We start from the raw sequence: 19,263 nt of genomic DNA, 5'->3' as shown, positions 1-19,263 counted from the left end.
GCTGAGCTGCCCAGGCCCTGAGACCCTGGTCTGATATGTACATCGTCCCAACTCACCCGCAGAAAGGAGGGAAATCCCTGGCCATAGTATCCAACAGCAAAGTAGTCTGGTTTGGGCCTGAGGATTTTCATGATATTTTCATAGAATTTTGCCTGCTGGTTCTAGAAGTAGAAAACACAGCTTATGATAACACAGATGTGTATCCAAGGCATATTCAACTCAAAGAGCTCATTTAAACATTATCATTAGAACAAAAGCAATGTGGCAAGTGAATATTAAAGCTTTTCTGTGGATATGTCTGTAATCATAACAATGAGGGCTATGTTCACAGTATACCACGTACTGTTAGTTGCTCCACCTGTACTGGCTCATACTTGCGCCACTTTTGTAACAATCCCATGAACATCTCCAAGTTATAGCTAAAGAAATGGTACCTTAGTAAAGTCAGTGGGTGTGGAACTGAACCCAGGTCCTGTCATAGTCTCTGGGTCCCTGACTGCACTCACATTCAGATGTATATTTGCTAGGACATACAAATGGCTAAGTACATCTGGGTAGAGATGCTTTTTGGTGTGTGCATCCCTAATACATTTCATCATTTCTAAGAGGTGTGTGTTTTTCATATTTTTACATCTATGGAAAGAGGGCCAGGGATATAGCTCAGCAGCATAAGTGCTTGCCTGGCAAGCCTGAGGTCATGAGTTTGATTTCTGGTACCAAAAATAAAAATCTATGAAAAGAGTTTGTATCTTACTTCATACTCTGTGGCACTTTACATTGCTATTAGCCTAAAGAAATCATGATGAAATCACACATATGTATATGTGCGCATGTGTGCACACACACATGGAAAGCTGTACCTCACAAGCAAAGGCCTATTCAACTTGATAGGTGAGATCTATATGAATCCAGATGGGTGCCTTATGACAGGCACATTGTGTAGGGATGCACACACACATCAGTGTTTGCATGGATGTGTACTAGGTGAGCATCTGGGTATTGTATGTGTTGTACATGAACACAAATGTTTAAAGGCATGTCTGCCTGGAGTCCACAAACACATACGCAGATGTATATGTGGGGCAGATATTAAGTGTCTCAAGGTGCAAATACACGTGTATTTTTTCATCAGATCGTGCACACAGTGAAACAGCTAACAACTCAGCTGCTTTTAACAAGATCCCCATATTTCCCGCCTCCAAAAAGCTATCAATCCTCTCTTAACATTCTCACTCTCATAGTTTCCTGCAAATGTCTGGACCTGCTTCTCTCAGTGGGTTGAGAAGGTGCTCTGGGGTCCTGCAACTCAGGTAGCCAAGAAATACGTTGGGGTTGTGGGGCGGAGGGGGAACAGCCCAAAAGTTCTGCTGTTCTCCTGCAGAGGCCAACTCCCCGCCAAGGCCTGGTGCAGGCAGCACAAGCTCCCCCACCACTACTTTCCTCATCAAGTACTGAGCATCAAGATGCTAATGGGAGAAGCCAGATGGAAGGCATTTGAATGTGATTTATCTGTTCGTCAAAAAACACAATTTTGTGCTTTTATTTAATTGGTTTAGTGATCTGTGGAACTTTTACTGCAAATGTAGCACAGTGTTTACTGTGTATGTAGCAGCAGCACCAGCGCTACAGAGGTACTAAGTGGTCCATCCAACCAACCAGAAGGGAGATGCTGAGCATGGCCTTATGTAGGGCCTACTATATTCTTTTTCTGGTTTCCTAACCATGCCTTGTCTCCTGCCTCCCCCTCCACAGCCTCTGTGGAGAGCAAGGGCCCGAGACCCCAGTTTGTAGGGCAGCAGCCTCCCCTGGGGACCCTTACCAGGTTCTGGCTGAGCAGCTCATAGTCGAAGATCTCCATCTCATATTGTTCTGCCAGTTCCTTGCATAGACTAATGGCCTCTTCCCACATCTACAGAAAGGTCACAGAAACAAGGGTTAGGAGGGACCCCCCAGTGTTCCAGAGCCTTTGCTGAGGAAGGGATTCAAGCTAGCTGTGTCCCCTGGGACTGAGTTTCAAGCCACATTCTGACCCAGACCCACCTTCCATGTAGAGAGAGCCAGGGGCCTCCTGGGAGGACGACCTTTCCCTGGACTCTCATCCTAGCTTCTTGATAAATAATGGAGTAGGCTAAATACCTTATTCACACACTCCCTGATTCTTCCTGACTGCTCTGGGCAGTAACTAACAGCATCTATGTATCCTGGGTGAGAAACAGGTTCAGAGAAGCAAAGCCTCCTGCCCCAGGTCCCATGTTTAATCAGAATCAGGACTAGGATGTAAACCCCCATAGGTGTGATTCTGTTCCTTAAGAGGTGCTTAAATCTTTTAAGCCTTTGTTTCCCCAGCTTCCCCGTGTGTGGGGTGGGCAGGGAGATGTTGGTCCCATCTTCCAAAGAGAAATGGCTCATAGAGAAATGAACAAATAGCCTGACTTCAGAGAGTTTCTGGGGACAAAATTAGGACCAGATCCCAGCCCTTCATGTTAAGCACTGGGATTTTTCCCACTGGCCATGCCTAGAATTTCTTAATGGTGTGATCTGGTTGTAGAAGTAAGTGGGGGCACTACAGAGGTGGTCATACTGGAGTATTTTTTTTTTTTAATTATTAAAACTTTTGTGGTAGGTCTTTGCCATCTTTAAAAAACAATTCTGAAAAAAATCAACCCAGGACATGGACAACATTTATTTTATGTTATGTTTTAGGCCAGAAGCCAAGATCATCCCACCATCCTGGACTCAGGGGGACCAGGGGCCTCCTCCAACAGGCAGGAGAGACAGGATGGGCTGGAGTTCTGGCAATTTCAAGGGATTCCCGTTACATATCATGCTGGATTTGAAATGGAGAATGCTCCTAAAAGGAGAACAGGAAGAGAGGAGTGTGCGCTTTGTAACAAAAGGGCTCTCTCTGCATCCAGACATAAGAATAAATAAAACCAAGTGCTGAGTGGAGGAGCAGTGGCTGTAAACCTGAGGACAGCTTGGTGAGCAGCATAAAAACGCTTTATGTGCCAGGAGGATCCAAGTCTGCATGCTTCACCCTGGACAAGAAGGCTGTGATGAGGCTCAACCAGGGGACTATTTGGCTCAAGTGCAGGCTTTTACCAACTTCCCACCATAGTACAACCAGGGAGACAAAGTGCTCTCCCTCTGTGTTAAGAGGTCACTAAAAGACAGGGGTGGGTGCAGGGCAGGAAGTCAGATGCCCAGGAGTTCCTGCAGGGCCCCCTGGGAGCTGACAGGCTCTGGTTTTTCTGAGCCTCATACACATTTTACTTTTGCTTTTTACTGCTGGGTTTTGAGCATGTTCATGGGCACTGATGTGGGCAGTGACAGATCAGAGGCAGAAACAGATAAGACATGGATCTTTGTTGTCATGGCAGCAGTGGGCAAAGAACAGGCATCGTGGATGTAAGTGCTGGGATTTGAAGGAGGAACAGGCATCCATGGGGGTGATGGCAAGATGGACTTGTGGAGAAGAAAGGCGTTGTGTATGGGCAGCAATGACTCCCTGAAGAAATGTGGGGAAAGCAAACTGGAGTACGACAAGTCTGGGTTTCATTCTAGACAGTTCCACAGAAGTCTCTTTCAGCGTGACCTATACCCATCTTCTGCCTCCTCTATGCTCCCAAAGTATTCTGGCACCACCCTGATCCCTTTCCTTCTCCCCCGTGACTGCAACATACCAAAGGGCAGCATGCACAGATGATAATGATTGGTGATAGATAGTAGCTCTTGGAGCTGGGGGCTCACGCCTTTGTCCTCTTTGCTCAGCACAGAGTGGGAAGAATTGAACACAAAGCTCAACAGATCCTCCTGGGGTTCTCACACCGTGACTGACTGAACCGGCCAATGAACAGACAGGAAGCTCTGATTTGATGGCCAGCAGGATAGGAGGTTCAAAGGACAGCAGAGCCTCTGCCCTCAAGAGGCTTAGAATTGTAAATTATAAAAATAGTCTTTTCCAACTGCTTAGCCTTTGGAATTTATAAGCCCTTGTGCAGACGTTACCTCATTTTATCTTTCCAGGGAAGGTGCAGGAGATCAGACTAAGACAGATGTGATGAGCAACAGCGACAGGATAGACCACAATGAAGTGGCATCCTGATGAACAGTAGAGATCTTGCAATTCAGTGGAAAGGCGAGGGTATAGATAAGCTGAAGCCTTGGAAAGGGCTCAGTAAAGGAAGTAAAGGCATCACATAATAATAATAATTAAACTTTAACAAGATATTACCACATACCAATTCCTATGCTAGATATGGTACATGTGCTTCTCACTTCATTTTTCCCTACAACTAGAAGGTAGGTACTAGGAGTTTCTCTATATGGTAGATGGGGAATTGGAGTCTCAAAAGGCTAGCCAAATAGCAGGTGGTAGAGAAGCAAGGAACAAAATCCAAATGTCTAGCAGCAGAGTCTGAGCACTTAGCTGCCATGCTACATCTCTAGGTTGAGTGACGGCCCTCCTGTTCGTCTTCTGGATGCTGGAGTTGGGCAGCAGCTGGTCTGTCCATTCTCCTGGTCACACCTAACCAAAAATTCTTGCTGTTTAAAGATCAAGGATGTCACCACAATGTCCTCCACCCATTCAATCCATTCATTTTTCCAGCATATATTCATTGGTTCTTCTGTGTGCCAGATTCTGTTTTAGCTTCTGGACATCCATTAGTGGACAAGACCAAGTCTTTACTCTCATGGAATTCTACAGTGGGGAGTCAGACAATGGACAGATGAAACCAAAATGAGCAAGCTGCGGTCTTATAGGAATAAAAGCTTTGAAGAAGCAGCAAGGGTGACTCAGAGCAGGGGTGCTGCCACTTTGTTCAGAGGTGGTGTGGGAAGGCCTCCTCTGAAAAAAGTCCTAATCAGAGAGAGGAGCCAGCTCTCTCCTACACAGGAAAGCTTCAGAGGAGGAATGCTCCCAGCTAGAAAAGCAAGTGCAAAGGCCCTGAGGTTAAAAAGAGCTTGGTAGAGGATGTGAGAGGAAAGAGAAGGGATGAAACAGAGAGGCAGCCAAGACACAGCTCACAGGAGGCCTCATGAATCATGAGAAGGGTTGTGTGACTTAAGTGGAGTGGTGGAGTCATTGAGATGATTATAAATAGACAAATAGCATGCTCCAGTTTATGTTTTGTGATCACTTTGTTTTCTATATGGGGGATAATCTGTTGGGGCAAGAGGGGAAGCAGGGAAACTGCTTAGGATCCATTGTGGTATCCAGGTGAGTGATGTCTATAGCTTAAGTGGAAAGAAGTGATCAGATATAGGACTTGGAGGGACATCTGGCAGGACCTGAGGATGGGTTGAGTGTAGAGTGTGGGAGAGAACTGTTCTTCCCAGGGACTGGAGCCCTCACCGAGAGAGGAGGGGCGGGGTTGGATTACCTTTCCTTTGTCGAAGTAGCCTATGATGGTCTCATAGAGCGACTCCTTCAGTTGCCGGTGGGTCTGGGGGTGCTGATGGCCTGTCTGCATGACCTGTGATGCACACTGCTCATCAGACCACTGTGAAGAGAAGACACAGAGTCACAAGGGATCAAGAGGCTGCCAATGGCAGGTGTCTTCCCAGGATAAAAGGGAGAGACCACCTTCCCCCGGCCCTTTCTTTTTCTCCTCCTTGCCCAAACTCAGCTCAGTTTCAGAGCTTGCTGTAACAGCCAGGAGGCTGCCCTCATGGGGCATGCGTGCCCAGGATATCTGGAGGTTGCCCTCCAGCACCTCCAATGTCCCAGAACAAACAAGAGAGTCAGGGATATTAGAAATGCACTGATAAGGACTAGATGAAGTTCCGCAAACACCCGCTGCTGGGGTCCCACCTGTGACACTGGGTATTTGTGCAGATGTTAGCCTACAATTTCCATTTGTGAAATGTGTCCTGATTTTTGCTACGTGGTGCTTATGTGACCCTCTACTGGCTCACTGAGTGTAGTCAATAGGGATTTTCTCTAAAGCCTGGTAAGACATGGTCCCAGCTCTTCAAAAGCCAAGGAGATCATTTAAGCTTTGTCCAGCTACAGCAAAGTTTTCTAGAGAAGGAAGGCAGCTCACTGGGCATGCTAATGATTTATTGTTGATAACAGCTTGGATTCTGTATAACACTGAAAATCATATCTCAGGGCTTATTTTTGCTAAATGTAAAGGTCACTCAAAACCTTATGTGATTAGGTGAAGTAGAGCAGAAAAGCATCTGGGCAGGTCAGGTTTTGAGTCTATTGAGCAAAACAAAATTTATTTGGCTGATGTTTTCTCTTTCTTTTGTCAACTCTTCAGCATACTTCAAGGAACCCCCAGGGGATTTCCGGGGGCCTCCTCCATCCAAAGGGGCAGTACCTTGAGAAGCCAGGTGTGAAGCAGCAGCGTGTAGGCGGCCTCTGTGTAGTTGTCACAGTCCAGGTGAAGATCCCGGAGCTTGTACAGGTACCTGTTTTGGGGAAAATATACTGAGCTACCAGGCGCAGTGATGCTGGACAGAACAACTGGGCACTTCTCCAGGTCACAAGGGAGCCCTCTGCACTTAACTTGGTACAGCATTTAACTTGGTACTGAAGAGTCTGGCCAATGGAATATGACAAGGAAGAAAAATAAAAGAAGGCGAGACCAGTAAGTTGTCAGAAGTCATCTGCTAATAACCAGAAACTGAGTGTGATCTACACTCTATCACTGTGTGGTTTCAGTAGTCAGAGCAAGATACCACAACTGTAAAGGGAAGCTCCTACTTCTCCTCAGTGTTCTCTAAGTATAAAGAAAGGGAAGCAGGTGAGGGCCTGGAGAATGGTTATTCATATGAAGCCTTTGAGCTGTCAACAGGAAAAATCCACTCTTCAACCACAATCGCATTCACATCTCCTGTCCCTTTGAAAGTGACATTCCACGTCTGAGCGCGGGGATGACAGTTCAGTTGAAAGGGTATTGAGATGAGGAACAGAAACAAAGAGAACTTTGATAAATTCTTAGATAATTGATCCACAATGGATATTAATGGGCAGCGAATGCACTGCCCTGTGCTTTAGTTGGCTCCTCTGCAAAATGGCAACAGTCATAGAATCCACCCATAGATTTGCTCAGCATGTAAAGGGCCAAGCAGACCATGTGTCCCATATAAAGGGCTCCATCAGTGGCAGCTCAGATTGCTGCTTGTAAATGTTGATACACACTGAAAGGCATTAGCCCGGAGCTGGCACCAAGCAATGGCAGCTGTTATCTATTATCATGGTGAATGAGGTTCTACAAAACCTTCACTTCAGCCTCTGCTGCAGACAGACTCCAGAGCCAAAGAATCAATGCTTTGGTGACTTGCCTGTCATTAGGATCATTTATTTAAACCCAACTCTTGGCAAGCTGGTGAGGGTAATGGGTTTGAGTTTTCCTGTGGGAGGAGAGTGCTGCCCCATGGTGGCAGGGTTTCGCCCTGACCCTCTTTCTCCCTCTGGGCAGAATGGGCTCAGGCCTGATGCTCAGGCTTAGGATCCAGTTTCAGGAAAAATTTGTGCACAGAACTGATGTCCAGTATCCCTGACCATATAAAATCTGACTTCTGGGCCAAATGTTGACTATATGACCCGAGGATAGGGACTATCAAGGATGTGGAGGGGAAGAAAGGCCCCCTAAGGGCTATTTGGCAATTAGTACACCAGGGTACTCTAGTGACCTTTGTTTGGTTCATCCTGGATCAGCAGAGGTAGATAGGGCTGAGTTAGGTCCCATGATTTGGGTTTGGGGTTCGCAGTCTAAAAGAGACAGGAATCAAATCATCAAGTGAATAGTTATAGACATGCAGCTGTGATAAGTATTTTGTTTTTTCTTTTAAATGACTGCATTTTATTCCCTATTCTTCTAACATTTGACTGAAAAAAGGCAACCTCTATGTACATGCACATTCATATAGTCAGCATTGACACATCCAAAGTGTAGCAGTCATTTGCAACATGAATTAGGAAAGGAAAAAAAGAAAAAAAATTTCTTGAGCTAGAAAATGGAGAAATCTATAGAACACTTTTGAAATTTCTGGTACAACTGACTGGAATGCTTTAATATTTTGCTGTATAGATAATTTCCATAGATCACTGGTTGTTACAATCAACATTTAAAGTCACAGCCTAGTATGGTACACACAGTTGTAATCCCAAACCTCGGAGAGGTAGAGAATTCCAAGTTGGAGCCCAACCCAGGTAATATAAGTCCTATCTCAAACCAATAAACAAGAGCCGGGGAACTTTTTCTCAGTGCAAAGGTCCTAAGTTCAATCCTCAGTGCAGTCCTCCTGCCCATCACAATTCTGGGGCTTTTCTCATATTTATAACCACCACAATGATAACTCCTGGCCTGGTGACTCTGAAGGCTCCCTTTGAACCAGTGCAGTCCCTGATCATTGAAAGCTTTAGCCTCAGTGTCCACAGAAACAGTCTTCAAGGAAAAGCTCCTTTCCGAGACCTGTGAGAACCCAATGGAAGTGACAGGTTGCTTAGCACAAAGCTTACCCTCGCCTGTGGCCTGTCTGCTCTCATCCAGGCCCCAGCCAGAACTCCCAGCTCCTGATGTGCATCAGGGCTGATGTCACAGCCATCTTTCTAGTTGTAGCTGTGTCTACTATCAAAACTCCACAATAAACCTTTGGCCAGGCTTTGAAAACTATGCAGAGATCATTACAAAACCCAGCCACAACTTACTTCCTCTTCTCTTCTGACAGGCCACTGTGCCATTACTCCAGAAATTGTCCAAAGGTGGAATTAGCAGGTGATTTTCAGAAATCTTAGATTTAGTTCAGTTTGGGTGCTGCATGCTTCAGTTTGTGCTGTTCCTTCCCCAGTCCTGATTTAATAAACTCTAACCTGTACCTTAAAAGATCACAATCTTTGATATTACACTACCTGAGTTCAAACTTCAGTTCCAACTTGTTTCTAATTGTGTAATTTTGAGAAAGTTATTGTTTCCTTTCCTTACTTGCATGAAAATGTTATGTTGTATGGTCATTTTGAAAAGTAAGTGAGTTCAATACTTAAAATGCTTAAAACCATTTCTAGTAAGTAAAACATTTACCGATGTTAGGTTTACCAAATACGATTTTCTTATGGGCTTTACAAGGGGGCACCCCTGAACTCAGTTCCATATGTTTCATTTGTGAGGTCTAAAAAGGCACAAAGGACAGTTTGATATTTTGTGTTTGAATCTCACAAGTGATTATGATCACAATGGCAATAGTAATTGAAAACCACAGTCAGATTTTAAATAAATTTGTGATAAGTATTTTGAAGGAGAGGTCTATGGAGTAATAACTGGATTTATTCAGGTGGGTGGAAAAGGGGCTTTCAGAAAGGATTTCAACCTGGTAGATGAACTAGGCTCTGAGAGGGAGGTGATGAGTGGAGAAGCATCCCAGGAAGATTCATTCATCCATCCATCCATCCATCCATCCATCCATCCATCCATCCAGTGAATGCTTTGCTGTCATATATCACATCAATTTATCCAGCCAGCAACGCTCTTACAATGAGAAGGCCCAGACCTACATTAGAACGTCCAGAGCCAGAAACAGTAAGAAGCAGGTTTCTGCCTCAATGGGAACGGAATGCTCTTTTCATTCTCCTTCCCAGCCCAAGACAATGTTCTGCTGATCAGAGTTATCAGTGAAATTGCACAGGGCCTCTCCATAGAGTGTGTAATTTGGAAACATCTGTGTGTGCATACATGATTTCATTCTGCTTTATTTCTTCCTTCCCATCCTTCATGGCTAGACGTCTAGATGGCTGGGCCCCAAAACCTTGGGGAGGCACACCAGGGGGAACTTGTCTGTAACTCTCAGCTCCTGCATTGGCCAACATTCCCTCTTTCTTTTGTTAATTTGAGGTTTGAGGCTTTGCAGGGCAAAGCCCAGAAGAAGACACTCTAATGAGTTTGCTCTGGGACATTGAGTGCTTGAGTAAGGTGGGCAGGGTGAAGTACCACAGAGAATAGGGACCATCTCATGACCGCAGGGCTCTAGCCATGTCTGGAAGGGTCATCACCACCCAGTTTAGATGGTGGTTGTCAGAATGGGATGAAGGCCTGGTGTTATCACACCCTCTGAGTTTTTTAGGAGAAGGAGATGTTGATTTTTATGTAAAATCTCTGGATTAAAAAATTTGGCAACCAAATGTAAAAATGTTTTAAAATACTGTGTCTGCCAAATAGAACAGGTTTCCAGACTACACTTATGCCTGCAGTGTCTGGTTTGGGCAAATATGGCTTTCCTAGATTACTATAGGCCCCAGATCTCTAAGCTTGTGGGAGGCTGAGATTCACCATCTGTGCTTCTAAAATAGGAAAGAGAGGCAAGAGGTTGGAGTGAGGAACCATATGCCAGGCACTTTATCTTTAGTATCTCATTTAATCCTCAAAACAGAAGCTAGAATGGAAACATTACACAGAAAGGGAAACTTCAACCAGCTACCAGAATAATCTACCCAGGATAACAGTCTACCCAGTACCACAAGATAAAGACCCCAAATCCTTCAGACTGCTAAGGCTTGTGGTAGAACAACATATCACATCTAATAATGCTATAAATAACCAAAGCTTAGGACAACCTATGCAATTTTTTCCCCAAATAATTGTTTCTACTTCTGGAGTAACATTAAACTGAGTATCTAAGAATATCCGCAGTATCTAAGAACATAAATATCCAACAACAGAGGACTGGCCATATCAGGTGGCATATTCCAGAAAGGAAAATTTTTAGTTTTATCAAAAATTATGTTGAAATATTATCAGTTGACACAAAATTCTTGTCATGTAAAAAAGAATGAAGAATGAATTATGGGTAATATAATTCCACTTTTGCAGAAGGTAATGTATGGATAGAATTGGATGTATATAGAGACATAGGTCTAGAAATAAGAATGGATTAGGGTAAATTAGTTCATTGTTTTGTTTTAACGCTATATTTTATGAGTGTTTTGTTTTGGAAAGAAGTATATATTATTTTTGTAATGAGTAAAAAATAACAATATATGTTCCAATAAATACAAATGCCTAGAAAGAAGCAATTTGATATTTTATATAAATATAAATATCAATTTGATATTTTCCCCCCTTCAAAAGCAGGCTATTCAGTGGCCTTCACCATGTGCCTGGACTAGCAAGGGCTTCCCATGCTAGCACAAGAAGTGCAAATGCAGCTCACATCTCAACCCACACGATATTTGTTTAAAGACAGTGGTACAGCAGGGCAACATAGAGGTTGGGAAACTCCGAGTGGATTTATGAGGCTGATTATAGGAGAACTGAAAGAGTCTGGGCAGTTATAGGAATCAGAACACAGAGGCCCTCAGTGCCAAGAAGAAAAGTTTAAATTCTATGCTGGAGGCAGCAGGAAGCCATCGGTGGATATTGAGCAGAGGGAGTATCACGGCAGGTCTGAGTTTTAGAAAATACAATCTTACCTTATGTACATCTCTTCCCGGTTGTTATCTTTGTAGAAATTCTAGTTAGGGGAGGAAAAACAGTGATGAGTGTTTCTCTTTGCAGAGCTGTAGGGGAAGAGGGTGATGTGATGGAAATAAGAAGAAGGTGGCTGGCTGTTTACTATCTGGGCACCCTGAGATGGGAGCAAGAAATTTATTTTGCTCAATGCATCCAACAGCCTCCTTGGGAGAATCGGCTTTGCAAGTTACTTTCCTGACTATAGAGGGATGGAGGAAGTGCCTCAGCCATCACCTACTAGGGGATGCAGTTGAACTGTCTGCTGGGCTGAGAGGTAGGTGGCCAAGACTGGGCAGTCCACTTTGACAAGTCCACTTTGAAAGGTAGCCAGCTGAGTCTTTATAAACTTGAATCATCAGGTTTCAGGGAACAGAGCTGGAAAGTGAGTGACACCATCTCTGTCATAATAGATGGTACCTCCTGATAGCACCCAACTCTCAGGAGTGATGATGGGGTTCCACAGCCAGGGCATCTAAACTCGGCCATATCTACAGAGCTGGGTCTATATTCTAGCTCAGGACCCACTTAGATTGGAGGTGTCCTGGGCTCACCAACAGAGATCCTAATTCTGTGACATTTTAAAACAACTTCTTATCGACTCAGAGCCAGGAGGTTCTGATGCAATCTAAGAGGCACACCAGGGGCAAACCCTAGTTTAATCCAACACACTCAGGTGCGCTTCAGAGTAGGGCAGGTGACATAGTGGGGGAATTTCACAGGACCTCAGCTATCTCCACTACCATCGACCAGTGAGACCCTTCCCTGACACTAAGTTTGAGTCCTGCACCGAAAGTAGTAGAGCCTGCTTGTTATGGAACTGCCTGTCACAAGCATTCTGTCTGATCCTACTCTGACTGCTAAAGGTCAATTTCTTCCCTCAGCTTCTGGCTTTCCTTAGAGAAATGGCTCAATTCCTGGAAAACCCCCTCTTCCTGCTCTTTATGTAAATTGGGGCTGGTGGAGTTATTAGCACTGAATTCCTTTCTGCTGAAGTCAGGAGTTTTAAACTCCCCTTAGCATTTGGGAAAATCAATAGCAATACCTTAGCTGTTAAAAAAGAGTCCCTGTAAGGAAGGAGGGCACACAGCAGAACTCGGGGACAGGATATGCATTACTGAAGCACTGAGAAAGGCAGGGGGTGATGCAGTGGATGCCACATGGGCTTTGGCTGGTTTTCCTCATTTAAGCCACTTTAAGGTGGACAGGACTTGCCATCGTTCCATTTCCTGACAAAGTCACAGAATACTGGAGAGAAGTGTTTGGGAGCTGACTGCTGGGAGCTTATATAATTCAGGGGTTAAGAGCCTAACTGCTCTGTCATTAACTGCTCTGGTAAACCTGGTCCCTCGTAGTTATCTGCACATTAGTTAGTAGTGTTACTTCATTCTGCAAGAAGAAGGCAAGTAGCACATGTTGCGCATTTAACTGTGGGCAAAGACTGCACAAACTAATGAACTACAGGCTGCTATTTTCTCCATGTAACAGAGAAGCAAACTAACACCTTAGAGCATCTCCACAGCTGGTCTATTCTACGGATTATCAAAGATTGGATGAGAACTGGGCTATGCACCATCAAAGCTCCTTCCTTTAGCCAACTGCACTACTATCTTCCTTCTTGTGGAGGTATTAAGTGCTAAAGGGGATACTCATAATTCCCACTTTACCTATGAGGAATCTGAATCATAGGAAGCCATCAAGTCACAGAGCTAGTACAAGGCAGAGCAGGGATTTGAGCTCACATTTGTCTGACTTCCAAAGTCATTAGCAACACTTCCCTATCAAGTAGTGAGACCCATAGCTAAGCTGCTCCCAGGACTCTGGCCCCCTTGGGACTGTGAGGAGAGCCGCCAACCACACACCAGCAGGTTCACAGTGCAACTCATGCGGTTGTCCTTGCTTTCATCTGTCATCACGTCCCGGTAATCCAGCAGCTTCTCCAGGAGTCCTTTGACCAGGTTCACAAAGTTCTCCACAGACTTGGCAATTGTTGGGTGCTCTGCAGCACACTCCATCAGGCTGTGGGCAGATGCAAGGCTGTGAGTTCAAAGCCCTAGAGGTACGGGGTAGGGGTGAGCACAAGCCAAACAATCCAGCAAATCCAAGCTCGCCCAACTCATGGGTTGGCTCAACATATTCATCCCTCCCTGTATTTACTCACATAGTGAAGCGAGTGTTTATTTTTCTACCATCAAAGTAGGAAAAAATAAAAATCAAATAAAAAGCTTCCCATATGGGCACACTAGTGTGGGGAAAATAGTTACTTTATAGTATACTAATATACTCATATTGTGAGTACATTAGGATAACTTTTTTGAGTAGCAGTTTTCACATCTGTCAACATTTGACCCAACAACTCTACTTCAGGGAATCTTGTCTACAGAAATATTCCGAGAATTATGGCAGGACCTGTATGCAGTATTTATAAATTGGATCTAATAATGAAAGAGTTGGAACAATCATAAGTGTCCATCAATTACAAAGTGGTTAAATAAATTAAGCTATTTTCACAAAATATAATTATCTGAAGCCATTAAAAAGAATTAGAAAGATAAATACATTTTGACATGAAAAGTTCTATAAAATATATAGCTAAATGAAATACTTAAGTCACTTTTAAAAATGTAACTTATGTCTTAGGTGTTATCTTTAACATCTTATAAGCATTAGTCCATTTAATCTCCCATCATAGTCTAATGAGGCAAGACTCTTGGAAATGTGGAAACTAAGGCATGGAGAGGTCAACTAACTTGTTCAAGGTCACATAGTTGGCTAATATCAACAGTCTGGCTTCTGCATCCATGTCTCAACCACCAAACACTCTATATATGTGCAAATACACATGGTGGCCTGTGACACATGGTTAAATTAAATGCTTAATCATGGTTGCTTCTGACAAGGAGCTGAGCTGGAAAAATAGAGGAGGAAAGGCTTCATTTTTCTATTTTTAAAATATGGATATATTATTTGAAAAAATTACAACATTCATTATAATATTAACCTTCAGAATTTTTAAATGAAAATTTTAAAAACATGACATCTTAAAAGCCCCTACTGGTTGTCAGGCAATGTGTAAATCATGGTGTGATCTTGGAGAAAGGCATCCATGTGAAAAGAACCATGTCTACCCTCAGGTGGCCTGCAGGCTAATAAGGGGGAGATGAATGGCTTAAAATTTTGATGAATGATGACTTATTAATCGTTTATTCACTGCCAGGCCCCGTACTGTTCTAGTCTCTTTTTCTTAAGAAACCTTCGCTGGAATTCTGACAGGTAAAAGTGTTCCATCCTTTTTACACACAAGGAAATCAAGGCTTAGAAAGGTGAAAAGGCCTCCCCAACACAGCCTAGGGTTAAGCTTAAGTGATGATCTTGGGAATCAAACCAATCACTGTCGACCTTGGCGAGTTTTCTCCCAGAGATACTGCAGCATGTTTCTCTTGGGGTAAGCATGGCTCAGGCTACATGATATGTTCCTGCCGCTTGCCTGTGGCAGTGTAAGTCCCATTAGCTCTTAGGAGGGTAAAGATGAGGAAAGTAAGGGCTTCGGAAGTCACTTCATCCCAGAGGCCATGCCAGGCTGCAAGGAGATGACTCTGCAGACTGTGGCTGGGATGAGACAAATCAATCTTGGCCCTGGGAGAAGCACCTGTTCTCCTGTTGTCAATGAGAGATGCAAACGGCCCTGTGATTTAGGCCTGTCTGGCTCAGCCACAGCTGTGCCTGCCTCCCTCTGGGACAGCCACTTCCAAGGTTGCTTCCCACCTCAATGACATGCCGTGGCGTTGCAGTGTTTCTGTGGCTCACAACTTCCCAGGAAAAAGGAACCATGAGGCCTGACCTCAACCAGACCAGGCATTCACAGCCTAGCTCCATGTTTAAATGGAAAGCTTTGGCAAAGCCCCATGCCTGTGTTAGGTCTCTAACCTTGGAATCTTTGGTGGACATAAGCAACACTGTCTAATTTTTTAGGCTTTCCAGGACACTCCAATGTCCAGCCAGGATTAAGAACCCTTGGCTTCACCTAGCGCTTTGCAAATGTTATTGTATAAGGAAATCACTTGAGCATTGCTGTGATAGATTCTGATTCATCAGGTTTAGGCTAGGGCCTGAGCTTCCCCCTTGCTACATAGCTCTTGGAGATGCTAATACTGCTGGGTCCATGGACCACACTGGAGAAGCAAGGGTTTAGAAGAAGAAGATATTGGCCTTTTAAGTTTCTCTACCCTTTGGCATAAGACAAGAAAGCTGCTCATACAGTCTAGAACTGATGAGAATAATGGGTCAATTAATTAGAAATCACGCATCCATTATCCATCCATCAATCATCTCTCCCTCCCACATGTAGTACTGTAGAAACTAGGAATTCAGAGATAACAATTAGCCATAATATATAATGGTAGTACTATCTACTAAGTACTCCCTGGCTCCATAGTCTGTGCTAACCTGCTTTGTTGATTAACCCATTTAATACTTATGAAATGTCTTCAAGTAGGCAATATTATAACCCACAAATTATTTACAAGGCCCAAGACCCATGGAGCTGGGTTTTCTCAAGGTTATGTACATATTTCTTTCTTTCGAGTCCCATAGAAGATGGGAGTGATGATGAGAAAGAGCTGTGGAATCATGGGATAATGCAAATAACTACTCATTCAGAGGAAGGAGAGGAACAAACACTCTCACACTGCCTCTGCTATGGCCTTGGGGTGCTGGAGGGGAGCTGACCCCTCCCTGGAAGTGCTGTACATTCAGCATGGAGGCCTTCAGAGGGAGGAACTGGCTCTGCCTTCTGTCAGTGTGGACAGACCTGGACTTTCATTTGTTCCTTTAAAAATTGTGTGCAGAGTACCTGTTATGTGACAACTCCTCTTCCTACTGAATTGGTTTGGGTAGGATCCAGGTCCAGACTACATATCCTCAGTCCTTTTCAATCTTCCAGTTCCCTTACTACTTCTAGAAACAGTCCCAGGCATGGAACATGAGCAGGCAGGGATATGCCTTATCATTCCATCCATTATGGGACTTATAATTTAAACCAGATTTGGATTAATGAGCATGGGCTCTGAGGAAAGCCCTGAGGGGGAGCAGGTCTAAGGAGCTTGGAGGAACGGCTGGAGGAGCTGAGATGACTGCCCCAGGGGAGAAAGATGAGCAGGATCTTGACTTCCAGTAAGCACAAAGCTTTCTGCTGAAGAACAACAATAGCTATTCCATCTGCGCTACGTATTAGGTATCAGAAACTATGCCAATAAAGTAAAACTAAGAGAAAGAAAAAGCAGGACACCATGCTCAGCATTTTACAAAATTTCTCATTTGATCCGAACAAAAACCAATAATAGTTTTATCCATCATTTACAGTTAAGGAAACTGAGGCTCACAGAGGTCAAAGAAAGGAGCAGGAACCAGAACCCACTGGATATTCTGAAGAGGCCCTGACTCCCTGGGTTGGGCTTGATTAGCTTTGTGTAAGGAGCATTCACACCTCTATCTTAGGAGGAAAATAATGAGCTGTCTTTAATTTCCTCGACCTCTAAGGACTCCTTTTATAAATAATCACCGAGGAAGGATTTGAAAACCCTGCTGATAGTCTGAAGACTACCACAGAGCCCCATCCGCTTATAAAAATGGAAATTGCCAGTGTCGTACATGGTTCCACTTCTGGTCAATATTTAGATTTTCCTTTTTATAACTTTAAGATAAACACTGACTCTGGCTAAATATTGTTTCTGCCCATGGATGATTAGTTTCAGTGTTCACTGGAGAAGCAGGCAGTGGTTTCTCCTTCAAGTGCGGAGAGTTTGCATTTTAGGTGTCTACAAGAACAGTGTTCAGAGACAGGAAAGGCCAGGGCCAGGGCCAGCTGACACCAGGATGCCTGGACTCCGCTCTGCCCGCTGGCCTCTGTGGGGCTCAGAGAAAGGCCTTTCCTGTGCTTTTGTTATTAAACATTTAGAAAAGATTGGGGAAAAGTAGCCTAAATCAGAGTTCTATTAGAGCATCTTGCAGTTCAGAGACTATACAGTTAGGGGGACATTTGGGGTGCCTGGTCACATTCCCAACCCTTGGGAGGAGTTCTTTTCTGGGCAGGGGGGCAATTATCAGGCTGCCAAAGACAGAAACTGGGAGCCAGGCCGAGGCACTGAAGTACATTTATTAAGCATGTACCTGCTGTGTGCCAGATGCTTTATAATTACCCAGTCTTCAAAATAACCATGGGAGCTTATTATTTCCATTTTGAAATGGGGATACTGAGGCCCAGAGAGGTTGTGTGATTTGCCCAAAGTCATGCAGCTGCAAAGCGGGGATGCTAGAATTGCAATCAATGTCTTTCTCCAAAGATATACAAATGGCTCATAAGCTCATGAAAAGATGCTCAGCATCATAAGCCATCATGGAAATGCAAATCAAAACCACAATGGGCTATCACTTCACAGTCCCTCGAATGGCTATAATCAATAAGACAGATATTAACAAGTGTTAATAAGAGTGTGGGGAAATCAGAACCTGCCTATATTGTCAGTAGGGATGTATATATTGCTGCCACTTTAGAAAATAGTCTGGTGGTTTGTCAAAAGGTTGAATATTTCTATGTTTATACTGCCATAGGACCCAGCAATTGCATCCTTAGGTATATAACCAAGAGAAATGTAAGCATAAATCTACACATAAATTTGTGCATGCTTACAGCAAAAAATTCTAAAATAGTCTGTTCACCAACTAAGTACTGAACAGACAAAATTAGTGAATAGACAGTGGATTATTATTTGGCAATAAAAATGAAGGGGTTGTTTGCAAGATATAGCCATTACAATCTGTGCTGATATAAACATGAGTTCACATATATCAATGTGTTATGATGCTTTTAATTCTTTTGGGAAGATACCAAGAAGGGCAATAGCTGGGTCGAACGGGACCTTTAGTCCTAGTTTTTTGAGGAATCTCCACACTGATTTCCACAGTGGTGGCACCAGTCTGCACTCCCACCAGCAGTGAAGAAGGGTTCCTTTTTCCCCACAGCCTCTCCAGCATTTGTTATGGGTTGATTTCTTCATAGCAGCCATTCTTTCTGGAGTGAAATGGGATCTCAGCGTTGTTTTAATTTGCATCTCTAGAATGACCAGTGATGAACATATTTTCATATATTTATTTGCTATTTGTACTTCTTCATTTAAGAAGTTTGTATTCATCTCAGATGCCCATTTTTGGATTGGATCTTTAAATTGAGAAGGTCTTTTCTTTTAGTTCTTTATGTGTTCTAAATATTCATCCTTGGTCTGAGGAACAACTATTTAAAACTTTTTCCCACTCTGTGGGTTGGCTTTTCACTCTGTCGGTGATTTCCTTTGCTGTTCAAAAGCTTTTTGATAAAATGAGATTCTAGTTGACAATTCTTTGTAATACTTCCCTTGCTATTGGGTTTTTTTTTTCATGAAGTCTTTGCCTATATCTATGTCTTCAAGAGTTCTATATATCCCCAATGAATGGATAAAGAAGATGTGTTTTTTTTATTCAATGGAGTAATACTCAGCCATAAAGAAGGATAAATTTGAGACATTTCTAGGTAAATGGATGCACCCTGAGACCATACTCTTAAGTGAAATAAATTGGACACACATCTGTAAATATCACATTGTCTCTCTGGTGCGAGAAACTGAAAGTATAAGAAGAACCAAAATGTATACTAGATATTGTGAAATAGGAAGAAAATTGTTCAATAGGGAAGGGGAACTTGGGAGGGGGGAGGGAGAAAGGAAGGTAGGGAAAAGGAAAAAATGAGAAAAGAAAGATAAAATAGAAACAAAGCCTT

The 19,263-nt window shown here is 43.5% G+C and overlaps 1 protein-coding gene across 2 annotated transcripts in view; it reads right to left on the bottom strand.

Annotated features, from left to right (window-relative positions):
• Positions 1-19,263, bottom strand: part of Dock2 (dedicator of cytokinesis 2) — a 429,458-nt gene that overhangs the window by 36,254 nt on the left and 373,941 nt on the right. For both annotated transcript variants that reach the window (XM_005376310.2, XM_013509168.1), the window contains 6 exons: positions 13,316-13,472; positions 11,417-11,457; positions 6,330-6,420; positions 5,385-5,504; positions 1,820-1,909; positions 57-161 (listed from right to left, as the gene is read on the bottom strand). In XM_005376310.2, the coding sequence (XP_005376367.1) occupies positions 57-161; positions 1,820-1,909; positions 5,385-5,504; positions 6,330-6,420; positions 11,417-11,457; positions 13,316-13,472 (604 nt within the window). The remainder of the gene's footprint in view (positions 1-56; positions 162-1,819; positions 1,910-5,384; positions 5,505-6,329; positions 6,421-11,416; positions 11,458-13,315; positions 13,473-19,263) is intronic.

This window comes from Chinchilla lanigera, unplaced genomic scaffold, assembly GCF_000276665.1.
Source record: "Chinchilla lanigera isolate Chin_1 unplaced genomic scaffold, ChiLan1.0 scaffold00007, whole genome shotgun sequence".
NCBI lineage: Eukaryota > Metazoa > Chordata > Mammalia > Rodentia > Chinchillidae > Chinchilla > Chinchilla lanigera.
The sequence above is the reverse complement of the archived record's forward strand: the minus strand, read 5'-3'. Positions and strand labels throughout refer to the sequence as shown.